General features: G+C 55.0%; 1 protein-coding gene across 7 annotated transcripts; it reads right to left on the reverse strand.

Annotated features, from left to right (window-relative positions):
- Nucleotides 1-792: 792 nt before the first annotated feature.
- Nucleotides 793-14,280, reverse strand: ABHD16A (abhydrolase domain containing 16A, phospholipase). Of its 7 annotated transcripts, none has more exons than XM_081094987.1 (21): nt 14,086-14,280; nt 13,582-13,738; nt 12,574-12,630; nt 11,792-11,858; nt 11,487-11,573; nt 9,553-9,638; nt 7,867-7,940; nt 7,366-7,488; nt 5,568-5,682; nt 5,372-5,473; nt 4,439-4,502; nt 4,002-4,051; nt 3,598-3,721; nt 3,078-3,182; nt 2,822-2,885; nt 2,060-2,116; nt 1,871-1,933; nt 1,645-1,721; nt 1,466-1,564; nt 1,320-1,366; nt 793-1,128 (listed from the first exon to the last, which is right to left on the reverse strand). In XM_081094987.1, exons 2-21 carry the CDS (start codon nt 13,684-13,686, stop codon nt 1,045-1,047), a joined length of 1,650 nt encoding a protein of 549 aa, XP_080951113.1. In that variant the 5' UTR covers nt 13,687-13,738; nt 14,086-14,280; the 3' UTR covers nt 793-1,044. The 7 variants fall into 7 exon arrangements, with proteins under 7 accessions (XP_080951113.1, XP_080951115.1, XP_080951112.1 ...); XM_081094989.1 differs by having other exon boundaries at nt 13,698-13,738; nt 14,086-14,249; XM_081094986.1 differs by having other exon boundaries at nt 1,320-1,564.
- Between the last annotated feature and the right edge of the window lie 4,241 nt (nt 14,281-18,521).

The following is an 18,521-nucleotide window of genomic DNA, read 5'->3' on the forward strand; positions in this document are numbered from 1 at the left end:
GGACCTTTCAGTCCGCAGGCCGACGCTCTATCCAGAGCCAGACCGGTTTCGGCGTCACCCACGTATCTTCTTCAAACAGTGCGCCCAGGGTGGTCTAGGGGTGTCTCATCTGGGAAAGAGGGCTGATGGGTGAGAGGGACTCGTTCTGTTCCATGAGGTCCAAAGACTGGGAGTAGGAGAGAAGCTACAGGGAACGGATTTCCTCAGGTTTGACCTAAGAATGTTCTAACAGCTGCCCAAAAAGTGTGGTTCTGGGAGGACATGAGTCCTGGGCACCCAGCCCCTGGCAGGCCCTGTTTGTTAACTTGCGGAGGGTGTGAGGAGAGAGGCATGAGGGCATGGTGAGGAGGGGGTGCAGGATTTGCCGCATAAGACGGGGCGAGCAGACTGTTCCTCACTCCCCATGGAAGTAGCAAGAGCTGAGCAAGGAAAACGGGATACTATGGTGAAATCATGCCAGTTGGACCTGGAAATTGGTAGCCGAGCTGAGTAGGTAAAATCAGGCACTGGAGAGCACTTCTTGTAAACAACAAAGCTTGTGAGTTGAAGCAATAGGCCACCTGGGCTCCTGGGGTGGGTGTAGGCAGGGGGGACTGTCCGGGCAGGGGCTGCAGTGGTGAGAACGGTAGGCACACCAGGGAAGGGTGAGGCTTGGGGGCCTGTTGCCTGAGGAGCAGCTGAGGTGGAGAGGGTTGAACTGTCTGGATGGGCTGGGATTTCCCAAAGCCCGGCCCTCAAGGCTTCAGCACCTTGTCCCTGGGTACTTGGGCAGTCACACAGTTAGCCAGCCAGTAGAAAAAATACCTTTTTATTAATTATTAGGAAAAATCCATTCATTTAAAGCAGGTGTGCCAGGAGGTTGGGTACTGCAGGATGGATGAAGGACCCATGCAAGAGGAACAGTGAAAAGGGGGTGGACTCCACGCTCCACAAACTAAACAGCAACATGAACACAGAATCACAAATACGAGGGCCCGTAGTCAGGTCTCCTCCCACCCCAGTCCTTCAGCATGAGGCCCAGTGCTGACTTTAGAGGGCTGGTCCCTAGAGGTGCCAGGGCATCTGGAAGTGCTGGACCGGGAGCGGGGTGCAATGTGTGGCTTCGAAGTTGTGCAGATGTTTCTGGGCCTAAGGGAAGAGGCGGGACAAGTGGGGTGCACAGCACTGCAGTGAGTGGCAGCCACCAGACATCTCCCCACCCTCTACCTCCAAACCCACTACCCACTCTATAAAAGCTGCCACTTCCAACTGTCCCCAAGCCCCACATATGCCCCTGGCCACTCAGGCACCCCCATCTTGCTTCCCTCCCCTTAGCTCACCAGAAACAAAGCCAGCTGCTGCCTTTCACGTGCACTCATGTCCTCCCCTGCAGAGAGGAGGTGCTCAAACATGGCCCACGCATCTGGGCATTTATCCCCTTCCCGGGCTCTTCCCAACCCCCTCTCCTGCCCCAGGACCGCCTTACCCACACTCCAGGGGAAGTCTGGCCCGTGTTCCGCCTGGTAGGAGCGGAGGACAGACAGACACCAGTCTTCCTCTACCTCCCATCGGCTGTAAATCGAGGCTAGTCAGGGAGAGACATGAGGGCCCGTCAGTACCTGGCTTTGCCAGCCCCACCCAGAGCCTCCCCAGATCCCTTCTCACCTTCCTCCAGCTGCGAGGAAGCCTCCAGCCACTGCCTCACCACTTGAAGACCCTCTTCTGCCATCACATGGGGATACCTGCAGGGGCAATGCCAGATGGGAGTTAGACCCATTCGCTTCACTCCTCATCCCTGAGCCTTCTTCCCTTCCTCCTGGTGCTGGTGTACACACCTGTACACATATGTGCACACATGTACAGGTACGTACACACACACCCTGGCTCTCACCGATGCTGCAGGAGCTTCAGCAGGAGGTCGTTGCCTCGGTTGGACATGATGTCCTCAGGAACCCTGGAGGTGAGAACGTACACTGGAGGGGAGGGAGGGTTTGGATACCTGGGTTTCTAGTGGGCAGAGGTGAGCAGGGCAACTGTCTGGCTCTCTGGGACCCAGGAGGTAGAGGTTCCCAGGACTCACGTGGTGGTGATGATCTCATCCTTGGTTCTTCGGATCAGCAGCACAGGGCCCTGGTACCTGCAGGGGACAGAGCAGTGGGCGGGAGAGCTCAGGGAGGCAGGTGGCAGCTGGCCACCTCATCCTGTACTGGCTGTATTCCTAGCCCCTGCTCAGCAGGGCCCATGGGCTAGACCAGCCATGGGCAAACTATGGCCCGCGGGCCGGATCCAGCCCGTTTGAAATGAATAAAACTAAAAAAAAAAAAAAAAAAAAAAAGACCATACCCTTTTATGTAATGATGTTTACTTTGAATTTATGTTAGTTCACACACACACTCCATCCATGCTTTTGTTCCGGCCTCCGGTCCAGTTTAAGAACCCATTGTGGCCCTCGAGTCAGAAAGTTTGCCCGCCCCTGAGCTAGACCCTCACCCAAGGATGAGTCAGAATATTTAAGGGCCTGCGTCGACCTATGAACCAGGTCTTGGTTCACTTCCCATCAGGGCACATGCCCAGGTGGTGGGGCGTGCAGGGGGCAGCTGATCGATGGTTCTCTCTCACCATTGATGTTTCTATGTCTCCCTCTCCCTTCCTGTCTGAAAGCAATTTAAAAAAGAAGAAGAAGGTGGAGGGTCCCAGGGACCTGGGTTAGGCCATCTAGGGTGGGGGCAGGGTCACTCAAGGGATTTGGGGCGGTGGTCACTTGCCAAGTTGCACTTTAGTCCTAACTTCAGCGGTTGCACCCCAGCAGAGCTGTGAGGGGGCTCAGGGGGGCAGGTGTTACCTGCACAGCTGCTCCGCGTTGTTTAGATTGAGGTGCTGCCTCACGGTCCTGGTCACCAGGCCCCCTAGAGTGGGACGAAAGTGAAGGGAGAGCAGAGACAAAGCCCTTGCCCAACACAAAGATCTTCGCTATTCATGGGGGAGTCTGCTTCTCAGCAACGGGCCACCCACTCCCCGCCGTGGAAACGCGAACCATCGCCAGCTCACAGCGCCAGGGCAGCCCACCCCCTGCAAGGCAGGCCTGCGGCTGTACTCACTGCAGCTGTCTGGCATGACTTTTAAGGCCAAGGGCACCAGGTCATCAAAGGAGGCATCCAGGATCACGGCACTAATGTCTGGGTAGGACATGGCTGCCCACGTGGCTGGTACCGGGACCGGGAAGAAGGGCAAGGACTGAGGGACTCCCGCCCACCACCCCAGCCTCCTCCCACTGACCATGTGGGCTGACCCCACCCTCCCTACTAGGTTAGCCCCAGGGCTCTCCTGGCCCTCACGTTACTCGTGGGCACTGCCTGGAGGATGGAGCGAGACGATGACAGTGCACTGGAGACAACCCACAGGAAGCTGCGCCTCCCTGATCTTCCCAGCCCAGGCCCCAGGTCTGCTTGTGAACACTGGGTGTGAGTGTGGAAGGAATGGGAAGTGTGTGTGCGCGGGATACCTTCCTCCAGACCAGCCCGACCCTCTCCTTCCTTAAGCCTCCACCCCACTCCGGGCCACTGCCCTTGGGGGGGAGGGGGCTGAGTGAGCGTGCAGTGTGGGAGGAGGGGGCTGTACCAGTGAAGCCGCCGATGGACCAGGCGTAGAGGACGATGTCCTGGGGCTGGAAGCCCAGGCGGTGGACAGCAAACTGGACCACCACGTCCATGGCGTTGGCCTCGCTCTGTGGGAACGGCACCCCCTGCGGAGGACGGGCAAAGGCAGGAGTGCGTCAGCACCACCGGCCGGCCGCCTGCCGCCCACACCCTCCCAGGGCGGACCCTCCCTGCGGCTACTCTGCAACAGAGGAATAAAAGGGGGGCTCTCCCCAGAAACCAGCGTGGACAGAGATCCACCCTCTGTCCACTGCCTTCCCTCCTGCAACCCCCCTGTGAGGGGCTCCCCATGCCTGCAGCTCCCTGCCCTTGGCACCCAGGTCACAGGTGAGTGGGAGCCCCACAGAAATATGCAGAGGGTCTCACCGTACTCCCGGCAAAGCCTGGATGGTTCCAGCCCAGGACTGAATACCCAGCTGCAACACAAGGTGGGGAGGGGCTGGGGCCTCTGGCCTGCACCCCAGCTCCCCACCCACCCCAGCAGTAGGGCACCAGAGCGCTAACTACGCCCACCAGGGGCAAATAACACTGAGCCTTCCCAGGATGGGGAGACAACACCCACCAAAGGTTCCGGGGCGGCAGAGGGAGATGTGTGATCGTGAGGAGGGATAAAGGTGAGGGACACAGCCCAGGGCAGGGACGTATGGTGCGCAAAGCAAATGGGGGGAGGACTTTCCCCACAGTGAAGGTTTCAGACTTTACCCACAGAAAGTGGTCAGGCCAGGGGAGATCACGTCCATGTGGGAAGATGGGGATGTTCCATTCCAAGGGGCAGAGACAAGAGGGCTGAGCCCTGGGCCTACCTTCCAGAGGTGTGGAGACGCAGCCCACCTCGTAGAAGCCCGCATTCCCCTCGCAGCAGATGACCTGCGGAAGGAGGCAGGAAGGAGGCTGGGAAAGGGCCAAAGGGGCTGAGGAACCCACGTGGCAGGGAGGGCAGCTGCGGGAGCTTCGCAGGGAAGAGGGAGGCACATTCCTGTTCTCTCCACGGGGAACAGAAACAACGGTTTCACAAGGTCCCGGAGCTGAGAGGCAAGGAGCAAACATCCAGGAAGAACGTTCTAGCTGCCCCGCTCAGCTGCCCCTCACAGCGCCCACCTGTGCTTGGAGACACAGGCGGGGTCTCTCGGGGATGGGAGTTGAGGTTTTCCATTTCCAGGTTTGGGGTCTATTTTTTCTGACTGTCTTTTGTGTGGCATGGCAATGGCTATTCCTCTCCCTCTCTGAGCTCAAGTCTACACCCCACACACTAATTGCAAGGTGCCCCAGGCCAAAGCCTCCACGACGGGATGGGGTTTCCGTGGGCTCCTGCCGCGGGCAGAGCTGGGACGGGAGCTGCTCCCCGCCCGCCGGCGCGGTGCTGTTTCCAGGGCTGCTCCGGGGAGCAGGGCTCTGGAGCCTGGCGCACATGCGGGCGCTCCCACCAGCGAACTGTGGCCCGGAAGCTCTCTGTGCCACCTGTAGGGGCCAATATAAAGGACCTCCTCCCGGCTGTGGGGACCGAGTGCAGGTGTTGCGCGTGGTAAGTGCTTTGTCTCGGGGACAATGACAATGACGGCTTTTGGTCTCTGAATGTCAGCTCCACTTCATCTATTTCCTGTGGTGGGCTTCCTGCACCAGCAGGTCTTTAGGTGGAGCTGGAGGTGGGGTACCCACAGGTGCGCTTCCTGAGACCCCCAGAACCTCACTGCCCTCCCCACACTCTAGCTCCGGCCCCTACCCCTGCTCCCTCTCACCAGCTTCTGTCCCTGGGGCTCAGCTGTCCCCCGCCGGTCCACGAACATGGTGTCAATCTCGTTGCCATCACAGGCCAGCAGCTTTGCCCGGCGCCCATCACACTGAGTGGGGAGATGCAAGGCCAAGTTAAGGGCAGGAGGCCACCTCCTTCAGGGGAGAGAGCTGTGGGGGGAGGGGCAGGGGCAGGGGGCTCACCTCTTCCACCAGCCGGGCCTGGCCCTGCAGGAGCACAGGCATGAGGGCCTTCTGGAGCAGGTACACGGAGCCGGGGTACAGCATCCGGCGCCCCAGGGTGTGGGCCACCAGGTAGCTGTGGGAGCATGGAGTTAAGGGGGCCCAGGCCTGTCCCAGACCGAACACAAAGAGCTTCTTTGGCCTCTATCGGGACTTAATGAAATATATGTACAAGGCTGGTGTTTTTCAAACTTTTTTTACTGCAACCTTTGTAAAATACACATTTTATATTGTAGCCCAGTATATACAATTCTGAAAGTTTTATGAGATCATACATAATACTTTATATATGTGATAAGTAAAAGCAAAGTTTTCAAAGATGAATCTGTTCATGTATAAATGCAACTTAATAAAAGTCCCAAAATAAATAATACTTGGAAAAAAAATGACGGTGATTCACTAAATTAATTTCAAGAGTCACTAATGGGTCAAGATGGGTAGTTTGAAAGACACCAAATAGACTGCAACTCCTTCGCGGCAGGGACCTGGCTGTTTTGCTCACTTTTTAAAAAAATTATTATTATTTATTGATTTCAGAGGGGAAGGAGGAGGGAGACAGAGATAGAAACATCAATGATGAGAGAGAATCAATGATTGGCTGCCTTCTACTGAGGATCGAGACCGCAATCCAGGCATGTGCCCTTGACAGGAATTGAACCTGGGACCCTTCAGTCCACAGGCCAACAGTCTATCCACTGAGCCAAACTGGCGAGGGCTGTTTTGCTCACTTTGATATGCCTCATATCTGCCCGTCGGAGGTGCCAGAGCCTGGCGCACAGTAGGGCGTAATAAACTTTTACTGAACAAATGTGCTAATCTAGGCATGGAAGATGTAGCAGGTGCCGCTGCTGACAAGGACAATTAACCACTTCCAGTTCACCCCCGAGTAGGGTTTGTCCCGGAACAACACTGCATGACCGCTTCCAGCATCCCCCTGAGAACCCCAACTTTGCTGGCCCCTCTGACAGTCAGCACTGTCAGCACCAGCCACCCTCCCTGGCCTGGAACGTGCCTTCTGGCTACCACCAGGAGCTCCACTGTTACTCCAGCATCATCAGTGCCCACGGCTACCATTTCCTTGGGCTCTACCTCATGCTCTCAAGTCCCCCGCAGGCTCGATGCCCTTCACAAACGCCATACTACGTGCTGTCACCAACCTGCGCACGGTGCACAAACTAGCCTGCTCAGGTGGATTGCCAGGAGCCAGGACACAGCCAGGGCTCTGTGTCCCCTCCCCACCTCCCTCTAGGCCTCATCAAAAGAGCTATCGTGGCCCTGGCCAATGTTGCTCAGTGGTTAGAGCATTGGTCCATGCACCCAAGAATCACAGGTTCAATTGCTGGTTAAGGGCACGTACCTGGGTTGCAGTTCAATCCCCGGCCACAGTTGGTAGGTGTGTGTGTGTGGGAGGCAAAATTTGATGTCTCTCTCTCTCTCCCTCCACTTCCACCCACCCACCCTCTCTAAAAATCAATGAAAAAAATATCCTCGGGTGAGGATTAACCAAAAACACCCAAAAAGAGCTTTCGTGTCAGACAGAACAGTGTTACTCCCCCAGCTCTCCCTCACCGCCAGGAGCCCTTTCCTTCACACGTGCACATGGATAAACATGACTTTGCCACAAATAGTATGAAGCACGCAGCGGATGACAGCTGTCTTACAATGGAGCACCCAGTTCCAGAGCCCTGCCCCCCCACTGTATCCCCCCACCCCTTCCACCCTCCCACCCTGTGGGCCTCTCCTCCCTGCTGCTTCCCACCTGGTGATCTGACAAGGCAGCTTCTTGGCGCGGTTGAGGAGGGTGTCTGCTGTCCCCCGGTGCAGGGGCTCTGGGCGGAGCAGGGCCACACCCCGGCGGGAAGGGCCCCCTCGGGACTCCTTCCTGAGGAATGGAAAGAGGAGGGGAGGGTGGGGTCAGGAGCAGCAAGGCGGGCGGGTGTCTGAGGTCCGAGGGATGGTGGGTCTAAGGCAGGGGTGGGCAAACTTTTTTGACTCGAAGGCAACAATGGGTTCTTAAACTGGACCAGAGGGCCGGAACAAAAGCATGGATGGAGTGTTTGTGTGAACTAACATAAATTCAAAGTAAACATCATTACATAAAAGGGTAAGGTCTTTTTTTTTTTTTAGTTTTATTCATTTCAAACGGGCGCCCGCGGGCCGTAGTTTGCCCACGGCTGGTCTAAGGAGAGGGTGCTGGAGGCAGGCCTTGGCCGCAGGGAGGGAGGGGCGAGCAGGGACGGAGGTAAGAGCTGCGGCTCACCGGCTGCTGGGCTCCTCCCAGTGGAAGTCCACTGGCCAGCTCCTGAAGTCAAAGTTGTAGCTGGCCAGCTGCCTCTGTGGGGTGGGGAGAGAAGGAGCTGGGCCTCCGAGGGGCTTGAGAAGCGGAGGGAGGCCCACCTCCCACCCTCGTCATCCTGGGGCCTGGCCTCGGGCAGCCGACCCTCCTGGCTCAGATGCCGGACAATCCAGCGAGGATGTCCTGTTGGGAACCAGCCCGCCGTCTGCCCGCTTCCAGCTGCGCTTCACCAACACCCAAGGCCGCTGGGCCCCAGGAGGGCGGCCGCAGGTGCGGGCGTTTCTGAGGGAGGGGCGCTGTGGCCAGTCCTGCTCCCTTCCCCACCTGGGTCCTGCGCCTCCGCTGTCTGGAGGCACAGAAATCCCCAGTGGATCGGACTGGCTGCCCCAAGCTTGGGTGAGAGGGGAGGAGGGAAGTCATGTCCAGAGTGGCCCCTCCGAGAGGGGAGAGGGCGCCTCCTGAAGGAAGCCCTCTGCCTGCCCCCTCAGGGCCACCTCCCTCCCCTCCTGCCTGCAGGCGGCGGGTGGGCCACTGCTGTTTGGGGAGCGGAGTGTGTCCCTCCCCATCCCAGATCCCAGCGCTCTACTTTATGTTGAGAGTTGTTTCTTATTTTCTGTCAGAGAAATTTTTGACATCTTCAAAAGTAACTTGACTCAGAGAAAGCAACAGAAATTTTGTACAAAAATATAAAGAGCAGCCCTAGCCGGTTTGGCTCAGTGGATAGAGCGTTGGCCTGCAGACTTAAGGGTCCCAGGTTCAATTCCAGTCAAGGGCATGTACCTTGGTTGTGGGCACATTCCCAGTGGGGAATGTGTAAGAGGCAGCTGATCGATGTTTCTGTCTCATCGATGTTTCTAACTCTCTATCCCTCTCTCTACCTCTCTGTAAAAAGTCAATAAAATATATTTAAAAATATATATATAAAGAGCAAAACAAAACAAAATGAAGAAAAGCACAGTCCAGGCAGGCTTTGCTCAGACTGGACTCGAATTCAGACCCAGCCAATCCTCAGCTCGGGCTCGGCCAGGGTCACCGTTCTCTGCCTGTTGCCTCCGATGGGTGAGTGAGGGTGGTGAGGCCCCTCACGCGGTGCTTGTGAGGATGAGAAAGCGCACATGCCAGTCACATGACTGCAGGGCACGGCAAACTGTGGTATGCAGCAATGGCGGTGCCACGGCCTTTGGCCCCAGAAAGCCCTGTAGCAGGAAAGAGCTTCACAGGGTCCTGGCCCTTCTCAAGGGTAATCACACTCCAGCCTGGCTGGCGGGCACGCTCCCGGACCCTGTGCCCCGGCTGCCCTCCTGGCGCCACGCCGTGCCCGGGCACAAGAGCGGACATCCCTGTCCATCTGTCCCATCCCCGAACAAAACTAGCACGGAGGTCAATGCACGCAGCAACAGAACGCATACTGACCTGGGCTCTGGGACAGAACCCGCCAATGTTTCTACATCTAGGCAATTCTTGCAGGGGGAGGGGAGGGGAGGGCAGGAGACTGTTCTGGCAGAATACTCCATTAGAAGGGGAGGAAGGAAAAGTTCACGGCGGACAGTTCACGTGCAGAAAGGAGAAGTGACAGGTCCCTGGGCAGCGGGCACACCCTCCCCCTGGCAGGAGCGGCACCTGCTTGGCACCCGCCCTGGACTCTCTCACCTTGTTCTCCGCAGACTGGTTCCTATGTGTGGCCTCCAGGATGGTGATGAACTGCCGGTACTGGGGGTTGGTCCAGCGGCCGACGCCTGGTGGCGGGAAGCAAGATGAGGTTTCAGGAAGAGAACAGGAGACGGGCAAGCAGAAGGCCCCGGAGGAGAAATGAGAGGAAAGGGTCCCAGATCTGGAGAAATGGGGGGCGAGCCGATCCCCCTGCACAGCCAGCACTGGCCGCAGCACGTCCCCCTCGGCCCTCAGTTTGTTTCTTCCCAGACTGCTGACCGCCCACCCTGAGTGCGCATTCTCCCAGCCTGAAGAGGCCACGAGCCCTCAATCTCGGCCCCGCTAACATGGGGGTTCCTCTCCCACTGCCGTCCTTCGCCAACGCCTGCCGCTCGCTTTCTGCACAGTCTCGCTCCCTGCCATCTGCCTCACAGCTCCTGCCCCATAATTACTTCCTCACTGGGCCCAAGTCCCCTTCCTCCAGCCTCCAGCCCCTCACCTGGGTCTCAGCACTCTCCCTGGCCCTCCTCCATTCTTGCCTCCTTCCAATTCCTGGACTGCTCCTCCCTGGTTGCCATGCTACCTCCCTCTCTGAACCAAGAGCCATTCTCAATGCTGAGTTCCCTCTGCTCTTCACCCGGCCCCGCAGTGATAGCATCCGCTCTCCCTTCACTGTCAAGGAGCCTCAAAACCTGACACCTGTCCTTCCAATGAACAGGTGCCAGGTGCCAGGCCTTTTCTGACATGGGAAAGACAGTAGTAAATGAGATGCAAAAGCCCGGGCCTCAGAGAGCTGCCACTTTAGTTGGGGGCGGAGTGGGGCTGGAGAAAGACAAAAAACAGTCAAGAAAATTTCAGAGAAGGATAAGTGCTACAAAAAAAAGAAAACTAGAATGAACTAGAATGCGATGTGTCATCAGAGGTAGCACCCAGCAATGCTGAGAGTGAAGCAAGCTGCAGGACAGAAATGTCAGTGCAGCCCTGGCTGGGCCCTGAGCTGGACGGAGCACTGTCACGACACACCCAGGCTGTAGGTTCGATCCCCGGTCAGGGCACATTCAAGAACCAACCAATGATGCAGAAATAAGTGGAACCTACAAATCAGTGTTTCTCTCCCCTTCCTCTCTCTCGTATCAATAAAAACATACTCTCAGTGAGGATAAAAAAATGCAGGAAAAAACCACACCCAACGACAGTGGTTACTTTGGGGAAAGAGGAGCACAGGACCGGGGAAGAGGTCCAGGTTCTATTCCAGTCTAAGACACATGCCGGGATTGCCGGCTTAATCCCCAGTAGGGGGTGTGCAGCAGGCAGCCGATCAATGATTCTCTCTCATCATTGATGTTTCTATCTCTCTCTCCCTGTCCCTTCTGAAATCAATAAAAAAAAATACATTAAAATATATATATATTTTTAAAAGATAACAATGAAAAACAAGATAACAATGCCCATGGTTTTCCACTTACATACACTTCCCTTTTGAACTTGACATAAATGGAATCATACTGCATAAATCATTTGGCAGTCAGCTTCTTTCCTTCAGCATTACATGTATTACCTCAGCTGCATTGCTGAGTGTAGCTGAGTCTGTTCATTTGCATTGCTTTAGTTTGTCGCTCTAGGACTATACTCCCTAATGCATCTACCCACCCTACTATTTGTGGCTGTGGAGTTGTTTTCAGTTTAGCATTATTACAAACATAGGTATGAGTATATGTGGAGTTGTTGTAGGGTATACGCATCTTTTCTAGCTAATAGCAAACTTTTCTCATAATGATTTTTTCATATTTAGGACTCAAGCCCTTTAAGGAAAAGATCACGCCTTGACCATTCTCAATTATTCTCCCTCAGGGCCCAACACAAACCTGCAGGAGCTGCTGTATAAACATTTACCAATGATGAACGGATACCAACCAGGCTCTTTCTCCACCTACCTCGGAGGCAGGCCACACCTGCCAGCAGAAGCAGCAACGTCCCAGCATAGTGAGAGAACGGGACCACTTTGGACAGACTCAGGTAACCTGGGAGGGAAGAGAAACCATGTGAGAAGCTTTCCCACCACCTCGCAGATGCTCTTCCCAGTTCCCCCCAACCTCCAGCCCACACTCCCTCACTGGGACAGCCGAGAGAAGACGGGAGCGAAGCCATCCTTGCAGGTCCCCTTTCTTCTTTAGGGGGTCGGCTCATCTGCCAACCACCTGCCCGTTTCCTGTCCCACCACCTTTGAAACCACACTGACCTTTCCTGTATAAGTAGAAGAAGGCGAAGGGAGAGGAGTAATAAGAGATGGACCAGAAGACTGAAGCCTGCAGCAGAGAGACAGGGACAAGCAATCAATACACACACACACACACACACACACACACACACACACACACTCCCCTGCCGTTTCCAGGCCTAGGCTCTGAGCAAAGTGGATAACCTGAGGGATATTATGTGACGTACCTATCCTGTGCATGACATCATGCACACAGTAGGTGCTCAATATTTGTTGAGGGCAATGTGTCAGAGCATAACAGGCTGGTAAAAGTAAGTACAAGTTCTACTTATTTCCTGTTATCACCTCTAGACATAATCCTTCACATCCAGAGGCCAGGCTTTCTTTCTACTCAAGTTAATCAAGTCTTTTCATCCATTCCTGCTCAGGACAGCCTGGTCCCCAAGAGATGCACAAACATCACCATAGGAACCCTGCCAGAGAGAACAGCTGTCCCTGCAGCCAAAGCGGTTAGCTGCCAGGAGGACAGGTCACTGGGGACTGCAGGACTCAGCAGATGGTTCCAAGAGCAAACACATTTTCCTCACAGCTCAGGCTGGCCCCAGAGAAAGTGGGCACCGTCAAAGGGAGTGCCAAGAAAGCATGCCCTTGATAGTGTGTCTGTGTGTGTTGGAGGGGTAAGCTACGAGCCTGGAGCAGGCCCCACCCCAGGGGCACTCCTCTCTGAGGCTGGGAGGAGAAAGGTCAGGAGGGCCATTGGGGCTGAAAAGAGGCAGTAGTCCCAGGCGCCAGGGTAGACGTACCAGTGCCAGGATGCTGTCGGCATGTTTCTCCAGGGCCCGGGGCTGATAGTACGTATCCTGCCAAAACAGATGCCCACGTTAAGGATCCTGCCCCCTGACAAGTTCTTCCCCTTCCCTTTTGGAAGCCCTAATGTGTGTCCTCTGGTTTTAGCCCCCAAAACTGTCCCTCCTAGGACACCCCTGGCTCCCAAAGACCCTTCCCAGCCATGCTCTGAACCTGATTCCGCGCCCCCCTCCGCTCCTGCCCTGACCCCCAGACCATGAGAACAAACACAGGGGGCTGGACTTAGAAGCAAAAGTGAAAGCAGCATTGGACGATTTTGGCTTGGTTTTCGAAACCCAGTGTTTTTTTTCAAGTTTTTCTTTTTTTCTCTATTTTATTTTATTTCTTTTACAGAGAGGAAGAGAGAGGGATAGAGAGTCAGAAACATCGATGAGAGAGAAACATCGATCAGCTGCCTCCTGCACATCTCCTACTGGGGATGTGCCGCAACCCAGGTACATGCCCTTGACCGGAATCGAGCCTGGGACCCTTCAGTCCGCAGGCTGACGCTCTATCCACTGAGCCAAACCGGTTAGAGCTTAACTTTTTCTTTTTTTTAATTGATTTCAGAAATGAAGGAAGAGGGAGAGAGAGATAGAAACATCAATGATGAGGCAGAATCATTGATTGGTTGCCGCCTGCACACCCCACACCGGGGATCCAGCCCGAAACCCGGGCAAGTGGCCCTGACCGGGAATCGAACCATGACCTCCTGGCCGTTCAACCACCGAGCCCCGCCAGCCGGGCTCGAGACCCAGTTTCAAATGGGCTGTGGACGTGTGCCTATGGGGAGCGTGGGGTTAGGGAAGGCAGGAACGGGCAGCATGACAACTTTAAGAGGGAAAGAAGGGCATCCGAAATAAGTGGGCTGATGAACGAAAGGAAATGTGGCTGGCGTGGGCAGTTACAGGAGACCGGAAACATCATTTGAGATAAGAAGGAGGAGAACTGAGGGCACAGCCTACCGCCGTGCCCAGGTCCATGCGCGCAATGCCCCCGGGTCTCCGGAGCAGGCTGCGGGAGGCGGAGCGCAGCCGGCAGGGCGCTTGTGGAACAAGTCCTGTGGACATGCAAAACGTACCACAGGGCGGAGAACACGGAGCCGGGAGGCGCCCAGGGGCACTGAGGAAGAAGAAATCGACAGTTTGGGGCAAAGCCACCCAGCGCCCGAGCCCGCGCAGCGTCTGCCCAGGACTGGGGAGTCCACCGGGCCGGCCGGGAACTCTCGGCCGGGCGGGGCCGCGGGAGGAGAGGCAGGAGTGCAGGGAGCAGGAGGGAGCGGCGGCACACGGCGACCCGGTGGCCAGTCCGCAGGCGCCACTTTAACCCGGAAGCACCACGCAGGCGGTGCGCACAACTGACTTGACAAGCGGGCTCCCCCGATTTCCGATAATGGGCGCTTCTGCGGGGCAAGGCCGCAAAGGGGCGCGGGCCGTACCATGTCTCCACGGGGGGAGGACGCGACTCACCCAGGAGCTGGGAGCGGGGGCAGTGACCGACGCTGGAGTCTCAGGGGCGCCGGACCGCGCCCTTTCAGAGTCCCTTTCGCGATAGATTTTGTAGAGCCGGGGGCCGAGGACGCAGCTCAGCAGCTTCGCCATGGCCCCGGCTCGGGCCGCCGCTCTCCGGCTGCAGTTCCCCGCTAGCCCCGCCCCCCGGCCTCCGGGGCCTGCGTGCCCCTGACGTCAGCACGCACTGGCTCCGCCTCCAGCCCCGTCGGGCGGCCTTCAGCCGGGAGAGGGATTCGGTGCCGGGACCTACGGGGGCGGCGATGGTCAGAAATTAGTCGGAGGAGCTTGGAACGCGGAGAGTTAGCAGGTGACCGGGCAGAGTTCAACCAGCTTTTTCACTGGAGCGACATTGGGCAGGGTGTAGGATTAGGAACACTTGACAAAAACAAACAAAGAAAAGGTTAGGTGTCTAGGAATGCAAGATTTTATGAAGAAAAAACATTGAAGTTTTTGATAGAGGTAAACGATGGACAACTACACCATGACCATGGATAGGCTGAGTATGGTGAAGGTGTGTGAAAAAGAATGGTTGAATTATCTCTAATGTCGAGTGAAAAAAAAAGAAGCCACAGATTACATACAACATGCCAGCATTGTATAAAGTTCAAAAACACGTAAAATGTAATGAACAACTGAAAGATAAAGAGCAAATTTGGAAAAGTGTTACACAGCATAATCTTTAGTTGAAATGGTAATATTCTGTTTCTTAATAGAACACAGGTTTTATTTTTCCTTGTACCTTACACCTACATAATATATATACCTGTTAGCTTTTTTTAAAATGTATTTTATTGATTTTTTTTACAGAAAGAACGGGAGAAGGATAGAGTTAGAAACTATGAGGAGAGTGGGGTTAGGGAAGACAGGAACGGGCAGCATGACAACTTTAAGAGGGAAAGAAGGGCATCCGAAATAAGTGGGCTGATCAACGGAAGGAAATGTGGCTGGCGTGGGCAGTTACAGGAGACCGGAAACATCATTTGAGATAAAAAGCCGGGAGAGGGATTTGGAGAGAGAAACATCAACCAGCTGCCTCCTGCACACCCCCCACTGGGGATGTGCCCGCAACCAAGGTACATGTCCCTGACTGGAATCGAACCTGGGACCCTTCAGTCCACAGGCCGACGCTCTATCCACTAAGCCAAACCGGTCAGGCCTTAAATTATTTTTGCCTGTTTGTGTACTTTATGACTTCTTTTACTCTCGTTATGTTTGTGAGATTCAATCTGGTTGTATATCATGGTGGTTGGTGCATTCTCATTGCTATCGAATGGTCCATTGTCTAACGATGCCACAGTTTATTTAGCTATTATACAGTTGCACATTAGATATAGTCTTTGGTATGCATGGACTGTTAGGGTCACCAGAGGAGGAACTCATGAGGCCAAAGTGGTAAGGGATTGTAAATTTACTAGAGGCCCAGTGTGCGGATTTGTGCACTGGTGGGGTCCCTCAGCTTGGCCTGTGGGGATCCGTGGACCTCCGCACCGCTGCAGCCCAGCCTTACCCACCAGCTCACTGGGCTCTAGCCTGCTGGTCGCCTCGATCCCACACAGCACGAAGTAGTGTGTGAAGCTGCGGGTGGCTGGGGAGGAGCTGCAGGGGGAGTGTCCGAGGGAGAGGCTTCTGCCTCTGATGCAGCTGAGCTCCCCATGAGCTGGCCAGGGGTCTTCTGGTGCCTGTCTGTCATCTGAGCCACACTCCTGCTATGGGAGCACACTGACCACCAGGGGGCAGCTCCTGCATTGAGTGTCTGCACCCTGGTGGTCAGATTGCTTCATAGCGACCGGCTGGTCCACCAATGATCCAGTTGCTTAGACTTTTATATATATACTAGAGACCCAGTGCACAAAAATTTGTGCACGGGGGGAGTGGGGGTGGATCCCTCAGCCCGGCCTGTGCCCTCTCGCAGTCTGGGACCCTGCGGGGGATGACCTGCTGGCTTAGGCCTGCTTCCCGGAGGTTGGGCCTAAGCTGGCAATCAGACATCCCTCTGGCAGCCCGGCAGCCCGGGGGATGTCCACTTGTCAGTGGGATGCAGACTTAAGCTGCAGTCAGACATCCTTAGTGCTGCTGAGGAGGCAGGAGAGGCTCCCACCACCACCACTGTACTGGCAGCCATCAGCCTGGCTTGTGGCTGAGCAGAGCTCCCCCATGTGGGAGCACACTGACCACGAGAAGGCAGCTCCTGCATTGAGCGTCTGCCCCCTGGTGGTCAGTGTGTCATAGTGACCAGTCATTCCCAGTCTTTCTGCTTAGGGTCAGTTTGCATATTACCCTTTTACTATATATGATAGAGGCCTGGTGCATGGGTGGGGGCCGGCTGGTTTGCCCTGAAAGGTGTCCCGGATCAGAGTGGGGGTCCCGCTTGGGTGCCTGGCCAGCCTGGGTGAGGGGCTATTTGCAGCTAGTCACACCCCCTTCAGGGTGGGGGTCCCCACTGGGGTGCCTGGCCAGCCTGGGTGAGGGGCTGAGGGCCGTTTTCAGGCTGGCCAGCGACTGAAGCTCCCAGCCTCTCCTTTTTTTCTTTTTTTTTTTTATTCTGGGATTTATTTACCTTCTATAATTGAAACTTCATTGCTGTCACTGGAGCTGAGAGCTGGCTCCAGCTCTGAGGCCACGGCCTGCTGAAAGCAGGTATCTGGAGTTTGTTTAGCTTCTATAATTGAAACTTTGTTGCTTTTGGAGCTTAGAGCCAGGCCGCGGCAGGCGGGAACCTTGGCTTCCTCCATCACTGGAGCAAGCAAGCCTCCTGCTCGCTTCAGCTGCATGGCTGCCAGCTGCCATCTTGGTTGGAGGTTAATTTGCATATCTTGCTGATTAGCCAATGGGAAGCATAGCAAAGGTATGGTCAATTACCCTTTTTGTCTTTTATTAATATACTAGAGGCCCAGTGCATAAAATTCGTACATGGTGGCGGGGGGGGGGGGGGTCCATCAGCCTGGCCTGCACCCTTTCACAGTCTGGGACCCCTCGCTCCTTACCACCTGCCTGCTTGCTCCTTACTGCTCAGCTCGCTGCTCCTTAGTGCTGCTGCAGAGGTGGGAGAGGCTCCTGCCACCACCGCTGTGCTTGCCAGCTGTGAGCCTGGCTTCTGGCTGAGCAGCGCTCCCCCTATGGGAGGGCACTGACCAAGAAGGGGCAGCTCCTGTGTTGAGAGTCTGCCCCCTGTTGGTCAGTGCATGTCATAGCCAGCAATTGGGCAGCCTTAGCATATCATTAGCATATTACACTTTGATTGGTTGAACAGAGGACCAGATGACTGGACACTTAGCATATTGGGCTTTTATTATATAGGGTTAGGTCATCTGGAGACCAGATGGGCTGAGCCCCAAAATGGTGCCAGGACCCCCAAAGACAGGAAATTAGAGGTTTTTAAATGACTCTAGTTGGTTTTTTTCTGGGCAGAGAATTCTCTGTGCAGGTCCGGATCCTGGGAAACTCCGGAGGGGGGAGATACAATGGTCTTAGCAAGTGGAATGTGGTCTAAGCAAAAGGGAATGTCCATTGTGAAGTGGCCTAAAGGTCTGTTCCCACAGGAGGGGATATCGATTCAATTATTTGATTAGACTTAACATAGACTGTTTTACAAAAAAATTTTTTTTAAAAGAAGCAGCCTTTAAAAATAAATAACACATTAAAAACTGTAGGCCACTTGAAGATCTGCCTTGAGAGCACTGCCTGGGGCCAGTGAATTTTCCAGGTCCTTGCCACTCTCCTCCTTGAGTAATAACTTCACATACTCATCAGAGGCTGATGAGAAGAGGTCTGTGGTGTGCCAGGCAGCCCCAACGAAGGCCATTTTATTTATTTATTTATTTATTTATTTATTTATTTATTTATTTTTAAAATATATGTTATTGATTTTTTACAGAGAAGAGGAGAGAAGGATAGAGAGTTAAAAACATCAATGAGTTAGAAACATCGATCAGCTGCCTCCTGCACACCCCCTACTGGGGATGTGCCCACAACCAAGGTACATGCCCTTGACCGGAATCGAACCTGGGACTCTTCAGTCCGCAGGCCAATGCTCTATCCACTGAGCCAAACAGGTTAGGGCAAGGAAGGCCATTTTAAATAATTTCTAAGGTATTGACTGGGTATTCAGTCTCATGCTGGGTGCCATGGAGACCAACCTGGAGACTCAGTTCCTTCCCTCATGGCGGCATCTCTTAAGGTGGAGGAAAAAAGGCTTCCAAACTGGCAGGACCCCTTCTGTGCAGGCTTCTCGGCATGGAGAGGCTTCTGTCGGGGTCCCTCCACCGACGTGGGGCCAGGGGTCAGAAGGGTTAGGAGGCTGTCTTCGGAGAGGCCTGGACGGGGCCTCTTTCCCATCAGGACAGAGAGGCAGTGGCCATTTTTCTGCCAGTGGACTTGCAACTAGGGTTTATCTC

This window comes from Myotis nattereri, assembly GCF_964212035.1.
Source record: "Myotis nattereri genome assembly, chromosome: 6".
Taxonomy (NCBI): domain Eukaryota; kingdom Metazoa; phylum Chordata; class Mammalia; order Chiroptera; family Vespertilionidae; genus Myotis; species Myotis nattereri.